Raw genomic sequence first — 12,381 nt, forward strand, 5'->3', positions numbered from 1 at the left:
CCGTCCCCGTCCCCGTCCCCGTCCCCGTCCCCGTCCCCGTCCCCGTCACCGTCCCCGTCCATTTTTCCAATCATTGATCAGATCAGGTTCATTGAATAGATCTCGACTAGTTTCTAGCGTATTTATTATGACCTTTTGAAATATTAATTCGTATGTATCACGTGAATACTATTTTTAACAAATTTATTGCGTAGAACGAGAGTGTGTGAGTTCTCATTTAAGGGTTTTGTTTTACAAAACCATCTGAAAAAATCTGTAAATCAGAGTATACTGCTTTCTACGTAAAGTATTATATGTAAAGTACCTATATACAATATACAGTGGTTTTCTTGGAAAATTTCGAGGTATGTTTGTGTTTTTTTCCATCGTGAAAACTTTTAGAAATCGTGTTTTCACACCGTATAGTATTTTTTCAAAAGTGATAGATTCAATACTTTCACTGTTATGCGAAATCAACCAAAGCCATTTGAGGTAGCATAGAGTCTTAAGGCTGATTACACACGGCGCCGTAACAACAGCGGCACCGCCGCCGCTGCGATGACGCCGTGGTTGTAGTCGCCCTTGTATTTGTCACACACTTTCACACACACACCGCGGCAGCGTCGTTACTTGAAACTGCCGCAATTGTCTACTATGGTACGATTTTAGTTGATCACGCCGACGCCGTAAAAGTAATCAACCTTTTGCGTGTAAATTTGTAGAGATATCTAAAGATAAGGTTATTTCATATATATATGGGTTAAATTATAACCAGAAGCAAAGAATAAATATTACACTTATCTAACATTGATTATTCGCATGCAGATATAGTTATATTTACTGATAATCAGGCAATATATAATTATATATAATTACCAACAAATCTAATGCGAAGTTTACTTTGATTTCTAAGTTCACGTGCTGTGCACGCGTCCATGTTGATTTAATTTTTGTTTTTATTCAGTTTAACCGACAATAAGTTGTTATAAAGTAACTGTATAAGATATAGTGTGCATAGCTGTGATTCTAGGCAGTGTAAGTGTTTAATATAACATTTGCAAGTATTTGAAATTCGAAAAAGAAAATCACATTATGAAAGTGGAAATACCAATTTTGAGGAGATGCTGTTTCTGCTTCCCTTCGAGATATGGGCTTTTGATATTCGCTTTTGGTGGATTGGTAAGTTAGAATAGATAATTCGTGTAATTATCTAATTTTTCTTGTTTATTTTGTTTACGTTGTCGGTACTTCTAGGATGAAAGGCGTAAAACCCAATTCAGTGAATTATAACTTTTTATAAAACAAAGACCATAATCAGTAGTTTGTGAAATTACATCTGTTTTCCAAGTGTTATTGAAATGGGTTACCGGAAAGTGTGCGAAATCGGATTCATCCCCTAGTGTGCCACGCGTAACATACACACAAAAAAAAATACAGTTTCTCACAGAACCTCATCCTTCTTTGAAGTCGATTAAAAATGAAGTTTGTCTAATCAGAGTTTTGTTATGTGCCGAATCGTTTTTACGTAAACATAGTAATAAAAATAAGAAAGATATGAACATAGTATTTTTCACCCGTCTAGTAAGTTACGTAATTTGGCTTTTACGCCCTATTATCCCCGATGCATAGTTGTATCTACTATTCCAACGTATTATATCAAATTCCAAGTCCATCGGACATGTAGAAGTAAAATAAATGTTTATTTTATGACTGAGATCCCTATTCTAACTGGAAAAAGAGCTGACAAACAGCTGAAAGATGTTCATCAAACATGCTAAGGACCACCCCAATTAAATTAGCCTTCCAATAAAACCTTGAGTGATCTCAAATTGGTTTTTTTCATTCAGTCAGACAGACATAGACACACAATTACACAAAGTCTTCAAGCTTATAACTCCCCTCTTCAAAAACGCGTAGAATCACCAACCCACAATGAGCCAACGTGTTGGACCTTAGCCATGTCCAGAGAAAACTCGTTTGTAGCATTAAGACGTATAGTTTTAATTACAATTGTATATTTTTGACCGACTTTAAAAAAGGAGGATCTCAATCCGACTGAATTTTTTTTGTATATTACACGATTACAAAAATATTTTTTTATATGTTATATTAATGTGAACAATGGGTGCAAGACGTTAAGGTCCCGGGTTCGATTCCGGAATGACCAATTTCATAAACAAACATTTACATTCTTTATTCATACTTACATACTGCCTCGGTGGCCGAACGGTTACCATGGTCTGCCACGCAGAGGTTCCGGGTTCGATCCCTGGGCCGGGAGAAATATTTGCATGGTCATGACCTACATTTATTTAACTCGTGAATTTGAGTGTAATTTGTAGTTGTCTATATGTATCCATGACACCCGTATTACAAGGTTTCCCTAGGGACATTATTATTATTATTATTTCTAAATTGGCTGTGAACAGGAAATTTCCTATTTTGAGGATTTGGCTTATCATGTAATTATTTCGTAAATTTTCAGCTGTATTTCGCTTTCTTCATGTACGCTTACTGTTACCGCATGTCTTGGCTGTTGTCGCCGTGGATCGAAGTACCCGACGAAATATACCCCTTAGAAGTTACGAGCACTTTACTTAATATCATCTTTAATTTAATAAATTTAGTATTCAACTCCGTGCTGCTCGTGGCAGCTCATAAGGTACGTATGCTTTCTTTCTTCTTTCAATCTTTTACAAAAGAACTAATGATAATCTGGCTTAACTGCTAGAACTCGAAACCCTAGACGAGGAGGAGTGAATCATTATAGGGAGTCACGACATTTATCGATAAGGAATTATTTTTTTATACGTGTCAGGCAGAAGACACCACTCCATCTGATGTTAAATAAATAGTGAAATCTAAACGTGAAAGAACCTAATGCAGCGTTGTACATTCACTTCCCGAGCCAGCCTTACACTGCGTGCCTACAAGATGCCTCTTCACGCCTCGTTTATTATATTTGTTGTCTCATTTAAAATTCAATTTTAAAACTGAAACTTGATTAAAACCGAATTTTGAAACATGACGTAAATATTTTAAAACAGTCGCTAAAAACATGCTATCTTGAAAAAATCGTCGATATTGCCCTTTCTATAAAACACCTACGATATGGCCTAACGCATTTCGGAAAAAACACTTTACGTTCAAGATAAAAAGAGTAAAAAAGACGTTGTGCGTATCGCATCGGCTATGTACAGACGTTTTCTACCTATTTCCGATCGCGTCTATAAGAAGCCGACGACGGCTGATCGGTGGTGTCGCATAAGTGACCGAATGGTAGCGCCGTAATGAAATTTAATTTGATATTTAGCATGAGGCTTTTCGGTGAAGGAAAACAAAGCACGTCGAAGAAGGTCCACAACCCACGGAAAACGTCTGAAGCCCTCAACCCGTATTAGGCCAGCGTGGCGGACTATGGCCTAAAACGGTGGGATATATAAATGGATTGATCCGAGAAATTAGTTTCATATCCAATGTGTAACAATCGCGAAAAGCTAGCAGCAGTAGAGCTCGTTGTGAAAGAATTCATCCAGGGAAGTACTGCCACCTATTTCTGCCGCCAGCAGTAATGTTAGCAATACTGCGTTCCGGTTTTGAAGGGTAAGTAAAATTACAGGCACATGGGACTTGTCAACTTACGTCTCAGGGTGGCAGGCGCAGTGGCAGTGCCCCCCAGATCTTTGCTCTTGGGTGTCTCTGCAACTGTTATGGACAAGCGTGTAGCTTACCATCTGGCGCACACCTCGTTAGTCCCGTCACTTGATATTATAAAAATAAACCTAATTGTTTTGTTCAATTAATTTTCAGAAAAGTTTAAAAATCTTCAAATCCTTCTACTCGTGGGAATTTATTGGCGTTTTTGTGAATGCATCGTTAATAATAATAATCTTAGGCATCGATATGTACATCATGTGGGCCTACGGAATGGACGTGCTCCACCACTCACGATTGAAAGTGTTGCTAATAGAAGTGCTGCCTGACGTATTGTATTTATGTAAGTATTCAATCACCAGTGCTGCATGCTCCTTCAAGGAAAAGGTTCAAGCTAGACGTATGCATCATCAGCTTACACAACTCTCCTGGTCTTGCGCCGCCTACATCCACCCTGCTGGCCACCTTTCTCAGCTCATCCATCCATCATATCGCAGAGCATGCTACACTACGTTTGCCTTGTGATCGCCACTCTATAACAAATTAATCTGCTCCTTCGGCTATCAACCCTCCTACAGACATGTCCGGATTATACAGACATATCCGCCGATTAATATGCACTATTTATTTATTTTATGTCTTAAATTTTATGTAACGATTTTCATGTTTTTTTTTACATTTCCATATAATATGTAATATACCGGCATGGCAACAGTAAAAGGTTCAAAAGAATGTCGTGCCATGTGTTGGTTGATACGTATCCAAACTAGATCTTTCCCACAGATTTTTCTTGAAAACAGAATCATTAATTAAATTTGATTACCATCAGTAATCCGAAATGACATTTTCCAGAAATAACATTTGGTCAAAATTTCATAACATCAAAAATGTTTGTTTCTTTTAAACCTAACTTAACCTAACCTTTTTTTTTTTTGTTAATCCGGGGGAATCTGCTTACAGATACCCCGGCCCCGCGGGGGCAGAGCCGGGGTTATGTGGGACTGGGCTGAACCCTGAAGGGGAGCAGCCCGACCGCACTAAACCCCCGGAGTGTTCCTCCTCTCCGCTGTAGGTGGGGGTACGGGTACGCTGTTGCACTCGTCCGCGCCCCCACCAGCGGCTGGCCGCGCCCTGCGCAGCCCCTCCTCGAGAAGGGAGACACATCGGTCCCCCGACTCCGAATGTGAGGCTCGCCGAACACCAGACGAGCCTTCCATCCCGGGCCCCTTTATGCTGGGCAACGAACTCCCCCGAGTCCGCTACCCAGGGGCCATGGGAGGCCAGGACAGCATCCACTCAACTGTGAAGTTCAGTGGCTGCTCCCCCAGCCCCCGCGGCGGATCTGATGACAGGCTCCGCCGCAACACCTAACGCGCTTCCGCGCGGACTCTCCGAAGAGAGTCCCTTGGAGCGCCCACCACGGGCCAACCCACGGCCCACGTTCGGCCGCGGAGGATAGGACGAGCGGCAACGACACACCGACACGTCTCTTCCCCCGCGGCCCCGCCGCCACTGCATCATTCAAAGCGGTGCAGCCCCGCCAGCGTCGCGGAGGACAGGACGAGCGGCAACGACACACCGACACGTCTCTCCCCCCGCGACCCTCCTCCTCGCGCATCCGCGCGGTCCCGCTGGCCAGACGAGCCACGGAACGCCCTCATCCTCGGGCCAGCCTACCACCATCGGCCGGCCCCGTGTGTTCCTCTTAGCTTCACCGTGGGATGAAATCGACCACGGCTACTAGAGCCCCCCCGCCACGACAAGGCGGGAACCCCTTCGGGGGGGAACTTAACCTAACCTAACCGAACCTAATCGTGTCTTTGCGATAAACATTCAACATATCCTGAAAGAACAAATGTTTCGTTATAATTCGGTTTTCGGTGTAATGAATATTCGAACAAACGTTATTTCGGACACAAAATTTTCGACTTTGTGACAGGTTATCATTAAATTTATATTGAATTGATATTCATTTATTTTTTTGTGGAATTACTCCACTAGTTTGTTATAATTATTAATACAAAGATCGAACTTACAAAAAATTCCTTCGATCGAGAATCATTAATATCATTTTTTTATACTAATAAAGAGCATTAAATTCTCAACTTCTTAATGCCTGGCTTTCTAAGGGTCGTATTCTAGAACTCTATTCAATGCTCAAGTCAGGATTGCACTGTCAACACAAGCACTGAAAATAGGACCCTAATGGCAGGGACTTGAGTATGATTCCGAGTGCTTTAAACCATACTCAAATCTCAGGATTTGATTAGAACTTGAGCATTGAGTAGAGTTCTAGAATACGACCGTAAGTCCACGTTCGTTCCTTTCTCGAACATGCAAAATATGGAATGGGTTCCCTTCTGAAGTTACCTTTACATTACGGCTCGGGGCTCTTAAAGACCCGCAACACACATATACCTCCTCTGATATTGCAGATGTTTATGGGCGACGATGACCACCTCCCTTCAAGTAGCTCGTCTGCTAGTTTGCCTCCTACTTTATATAAAAAGTCTTGTCATTTAACCGCGCCAGAGGAAACTAATAGAATTTTCACCTAAGCTTTTCTTTTACGTCTACCAACTACTACATTTACATTTTCAATATTACAAGCACATTTCTTTTTCAGGTATCCAATTATACACTCTGTCTCTGGTGAAGAACGAAATAAATAAGTTGTCAAACAATCACGGCTTTCGATTCGTCAATTTGAACGACAGCGAATGCGTGTACGTTGAAAACACCAACAGTTGTATTCGTGATGATGACAAAGGAAATTATAATTGTGATTGTCAAAAGTGTACAAGATAGACGTATTTTTATACAGTTGTCATTATTATAATGTTAGGCCTTTGTTAAACTGTAAATAATTTTAGAAGCAGCAGATCTCCTTGTAGAAAAGTTCGTCGCAGTGGCAAGGCAAAATATCAATTCTCTCCTAGCGCATCTTCGGTGAAAATGGACGGGATTGAAGAGGATGGGCGAGACGAGATTTGAAATATTTGTTGATGTAATATTGAGCCGTATTGCGCCTGCATAGACTCTTTATTAACTCTGCAACGGAAACACGATTCACGATGTCTCGCACGATATCGCGCGGGCCCGTGCGTACTCGCGATGCGAGATTGTGGGATGCAATCGCGTGCATTGAAATGTAAACGTTCACACATTTTCGAAATTATATAAATATTAGATATTTCAAAAAATGTACCTTGTGCTGTTTTCAAAAATATGTAATCACGACACCATTTTAAAAATGGTATATACTTTTATTTCAGAGAATATAAACAGACTACAATCAATGAAAAATATATAGTCCTGGTGTCATACATGTATCCATATTATTTTCGTAGATATTTATACATTGCATATTATATATTTATAATTGCATCAAGATGTACGAGATTAGGGTTGTGATTTTATCATAATTATGTAACCATTTTTAAAACATTGCATCGTTTTCAAAAATATTTATATATACACTATATAGTAGCAATATAATGTAAACATACCAGCGCCAGTTGTAACCTTTTTTATAACATATTTGCTCGTAAAGTGGCTGAAATCACACCAATTTCAATAACCTAATGTATTTCATTACGCACTTGTGCGTTATTGTAATGTAAAACGCACAAGTGCGTTATTGTAATGTAAAACGCACGAGTTTTTTTTTTTAATAAAGTACATGCACTGTTTTTTAAGATGCTCCGTCTAAAAAAGAACGATACTTTTTTAAATCTTTGCAAAGAGTTTTTATGTTAGAAAAGTGGTCAATATTTTATGAATAAAATTAACTCTGGGAGATAAAATATAGTAAATAAACATTTAATTCTTTCATTTAATTAATTTTGACAATAAATTACAACCATTTATCTGTAACAAAAACACAAAAATATTAATTTACTTTATTAGTAATACTGGCTATTTTTATACCTTTGCCTAAAAAAAAACGTTGGTGCGCGCGCATGGCTAATTTGTGGACAAGTAAAAATTATTTCGCGCGCTTTTTCTTTTCGCTGTATTGTTTTTATTTGAAAATGTCGTCAAGTAGTGATGAATTTATTAATTTGACACCGCCACAAGTCTTAAACGCAGCGAAAAAGGCTGCTCTAAGCCTCTTACCTGAAAAATCGACCGATAGATGCTTACAAGCGTATCAAAATTTCATCATATGGAAAACAAGCAAAGATGCAAATTCATTTTCAGAAAATGTGTTTTTAGCCTATTTCATGGAACTTTCTCAAAAATATAAGTCAAGCTCATTGTGGTGCTACTATTCAATGCTAAAAAGCACTATGAAAACAAACCATGGTATTGATATCAAGTCGTACTCCAACTTGATAGCATTTCTAAAAAGACGCTCAAATGGCCATGTAAGTAAAAAGTCGAAAGTATTTTCGGCTGACAATATCAAGAAGTTCCTAAAAGAAGCTCCGGATTGGCGATATTTGGCAACAAAGGTCAGTTGAAACTAAATTATTGTTATTAATTTCTTTCACTTTCGTATTTCTTTACAATATAGGTGTTTATACGTTCTTTTTATCTCTTTTCAGGTTGTAGTAATATTCGGTATAAATGGGGCATGTAGACGTCAAGAGTTGGCAAACATAACAACTAATGATGTCGAGAACCATGGGCGGGTTCTTCTTGTCCAGGTCAAAAACACAAAAAATAAAATTCCAAGGTCGTTCACAATACAGGGGCCTTTTTACGACGTAGTGAAGAAATACGAAGCGCTTCGTTCAACAAAAGCTAATTCCAACAGGTTTTTTCAAAATTACCAAAATGGAAAATGCACTAACCAACCCATTGGCATTAATAAATTGGGAGCAATGCCGAAAGAAATTGCCACTTTCTTAAATTTGCCTCAAGCACATGAATACACAGGGCACAGTTTCAGAAGGTCCTCGGCTACATTGCTCGCCGATTCAGGTGCGGACTTATTGACACTAAAACGCCACGGAGGATTTTTTTTTTTTATACATGACAGGCAAATGACTCCACTCCACCTGATGTTAAGTGGAAAGTGGTATCCAAACGCGAAGGAACCTAGTGCAGCGATGAAATCCTCACTGCACTAGCCACCCTCACCCTGCCTGCCTACAATATGCCTCTTCACGCCTCGTTTGAAGGACCCCATATCATAAGAGGGAGGGAAGACATGTGCCGGAAGGGAGTTCCATTTATCAACCGTGCGGCAGAGAAAGGAGCCACCGAACCTTTTAGTACGCGATGGAATTCGGCAGGTAGTGAAACGGTGAGTTCCGAGCAGGAACGGGGAAGGGGGGATGAGGTTGAACAGCTCTTCAGAGCACTCACCATGGTACATGCGGTAAAAGGTGCTAAGCGATGCAACATCTCTACGCAGGTAGAGATGGATGGCGGTCAAGCAATGTAGCCGAAGGATACATAGAAGACTCGATAAGAAATAAAGAAGAAATTAGCTCTCGCATTACAAGGAACATAAATTTGGAGTCAAGTGTTGACTTTCAACCATCTACGAGCACACACGCGTACATTCCACCATCGTCGCCGCAGCCGCAACCGCCTCCGCCGCCGCCACCGACTGCAGAACTCTGTGGTCTCGTTTCTCCTACTTTCACTCAAGAGAGTTATGATATTATAAAGCCTGCTTGTAACTGAGATTCACGTAAATCTGCTTCATCTTCGTCCTCATTTTCGAGAGGATAATTGAGCGTATAAATTCGTGACCGTCGACGTCGACCTTTGCAACTCTGCATTTGCCATCGGTACCTTGTATTAATGAAGTTATTTTTCCTACTCTCCAATTCTCTCTGTTCTTGGTCTCACCTTTCAACTGCACGACATCACCCACTTTAGGAACACGATTTGAGACTACCCTTGGTTGTTTGTACGAGTGTTTGTACCTTTCTCTCAAGCTGGTGAGATAATGTGTGACAAACATTTTCTTAAATTCGTCCAATAGTTTGCGACCTTTCTTCCAGCTATTTATTAAATCGAGTTTCGTCGCTGTACCTACTATTTGTGACGTTGTTTGTCTGGGACGTAATATGACACAGTTGGCTAAACTTAGAAAATCTGCTGGCTTCAGGACATGTTCTGGATCTGGTCCAATCTTAGTCAAAGATCTGGAGTTGACGACTGCCTCGACTTCTTTTATCACAGTCGAGAGCTGAGACTCACTCAAGAGATGTTTCTCTAGTGTGCGTTTTGAGGCAGTGCTTCACAAGTGCAACTAGTCGTTCGTAAAAGCCACCATGCCACGGGGCCAGCTGTGGTATGAATTTCCACCGTATGTCATTCTTCGTGCAATACGAACTTGACAAAACTTCGGCCATTAGCTTGAAATACGAAGCATTGTCAGAGAATATCAATTGTGGTAGTCTTCGCGTAGCTACAAATTGTCTCCAAGCCAAAACACTTTCTTCTGCTGTTAAATCTTTGACGATCTCTAAGTGAACGGCGCGCACTGCTAAACAGGTCAGTAAACATACCCATCTTTTTTCTTTCCTACCATTGGTGTTCACATACATTGGTCCAAAGTTGTCAATACCCGTAAATGCGAATGGAGTACTATAGTTTACTCTCTCTACAGGTAATGCTGGTGTATGTGGAAGTTTGTACGGGCTACTTCCGTGTTTTATGCATTGTGGGCAACGTTTCAGGACCTTCTGTACTTATGCTCTTCCATGAGGTATCCAATACTGGTTTCGTATGATACTCAATGTGTGTGAAACACCAATGTGGTAGTTCTTTTCATGAGTTTCTTGTATAATTTTGTTTATGAACTCACTATCTTTGGGTAGAAGAACTGGATGTTTCATGTCATATGGCCAGATTGTATGTGCCATACGTCCCTTTGATCTGAGAACACCGTCTACATCCAAGAACAGGCCTAAATTTCTAGATAAGTTTGTTTCTTTACCAGCTACTTCTTGTGGGAAGTATTCGGCTTGAAGTTTCTTTATATCGGTGGTATGTCTATCAAGAAGGTTGCAACGATGTTCACTCTCTTCTTGCAGAGGCACGTCAGAGCAGTCAATGCCTATGTCAAATGAGTCATCAGCACTAAGTTCTCCTCCCACAAACATGTCATCTGGACTGTCGAAGTCCTGAGCCTCCCCAGCCGAAAATAGCGTACAATGGCTGTTAGTTTGTCTTGTGTGTGGCCAAAGACTTTCTTCCTTCAGAAGGAAGTCAGGTCCATTAAACCACAGTTCCTTCTTTTGGTCCCAGAGTTCGGGTCGCGTGGCAACGTCAGCTGGGTTGACATCTGTGTTAATGTAGCACATTTTACCATGATGGTTTTCTTTAATTTCATTAACTCTTCTGTTAACAAACGGAGGAAGCAGTTTATTGGATTTCATCCAGCTAAGAACCACTAGACTATCAGTCTATAAATATTGTCTTAGGATTAGTAGGTCAATGTTGCTTCTGACGTATTTTAATAGCCTGCTTCCAACCAAGTAACCTAACAGTTCCAATTTGGGCATTTTCAAATTATCTCTCTCTTCAATTGGTGTGACGTGTGTCTTGGACATTATCAGAGCCAATTTGTTGCCATTGCTCCTTAAGTAAACCACAGCGGCATATGCTTTTGTAGATGCATCTGTAAAGCAGTGAAGCTGGTATTCACTGTCACCATGGGAGTAAATACCACCAACATATCTGGGTATGACAACGTGTTTAGCTTTCTGTAAATTTTCTCTGACAATGTCAAGTTTCTGTATCAAGTCATCAGGGAGAATGTCATCCCATTTTAATTTCCTCGTGCATGTTTCTTGAAATACGAGTTTTGCAGAAAGTACCAATGGAGATACAAAACCACAGGGATCGTAAATACGAGCTAATGTTTTTAGAACCTTTCGTTTCGTATTAACTGAAGACTCAAATTCAGAGCTCTCATTTGATTTTAGTTTCAGTGTGTCTGTATCTAAATGCCATATCAAACCAAGCACTTTGGTTTCCTTTGTCACTTTGGCTATATGTTCTTCAAGTACAGTCTTGAGGAAGTGCTTATCATTAGACAACCAATATCTAATGTTCATTGAAATCTGATTAAATGTGTCTTTAGTCTGATGATAGATATTCTGAGCTTGATTCGTTGTTTCGGTACCTGTCATTAAATTATCGACATAGCATTTAGTAGCAATTTCTTTAAGCTGTTTCTCATTTGTGCTGGACATATGATATCTAATGGTAGCAGTGAGAAGAAATGGACTAGATATTATACCAAAAGGTACTCTTACCACTCAAAGGTTCCTTTTCTATGTTTTTTACCCACAAGAAACGTGTTACTTCTCTGTCATCCTCTTGGAGTCCAATTTGGAGGAATGCCTTCTCTACATCTGCTACAATTCCTACTTTCTTTGTCCTGAACTTAAGCAGTAGGACTGTCAGGTCTTCCAACATTGAAGGTCCGCTGTAAAGACACTCATTTAAACTTTTATTTCCCACTATCTTAGCAGAAGCATCATAGACCATCGACCTCTCTTACCTTCCGGTCGTACCATGTGGTGAGGTAAATAGTGAATTAGAGTTGTTAGTTGAGAAGCACTAGTTTTATTGGCTGGCACAATTTCAATGATATTTGCTTCTAATTGTTCTTTTAGGATATTGTCATACTCATGAAGAGTCCCTAAATTTGTTCTCTTCAATAGACCTTTTAGCCTTCCATATGCCAGTCCATAGTTGTATGGAAGATCCGGTGGGTACTCAATCCATGGCCATTTTACATGATATCTGCCCTCTTTGTATTGAACTGTGCTA

At 40.1% G+C, this 12,381-nt stretch overlaps 1 protein-coding gene across 1 annotated transcript; it reads left to right on the forward strand.

The window, feature by feature from the left end:
- The first annotated feature begins 914 nt into the window (after positions 1-914).
- LOC113238274 lies at positions 915-6,873 on the forward strand. The gene is made up of 4 exons (XM_026475090.1): positions 915-1,158; positions 2,465-2,641; positions 3,790-3,976; positions 6,260-6,873. Exons 1-4 carry the CDS (start codon positions 1,072-1,074, stop codon positions 6,439-6,441), a joined length of 633 nt encoding a protein of 210 aa, XP_026330875.1. The 5' UTR covers positions 915-1,071; the 3' UTR covers positions 6,442-6,873.
- Positions 6,874-12,381: the final 5,508 nt, after the last annotated feature.

The sequence above is a fragment of the Hyposmocoma kahamanoa genome, unplaced genomic scaffold (genome assembly GCF_003589595.1).
Source record: "Hyposmocoma kahamanoa isolate Upper Pololo Valley unplaced genomic scaffold, ASM358959v1 95, whole genome shotgun sequence".
Taxonomy (NCBI): Eukaryota; Metazoa; Arthropoda; class Insecta; order Lepidoptera; family Cosmopterigidae; genus Hyposmocoma; species Hyposmocoma kahamanoa.

Coding starts and splice junctions, on each gene's coding strand:
- LOC113238274 (XM_026475090.1), top strand. CDS start 1,072: ATGAAAGTGGAAATACCAATTTTGAGGAGATGCTGTTTCTGCTTCCCT. Junction 2,642..3,789: donor TGCTCGTGGCAGCTCATAAG/GTACGTATGCTT, acceptor ATTAATTTTCAG/AAAAGTTTAAAAATCTTCAA. Junction 3,977..6,259: donor GCCTGACGTATTGTATTTAT/GTAAGTATTCAA, acceptor TTTCTTTTTCAG/GTATCCAATTATACACTCTG.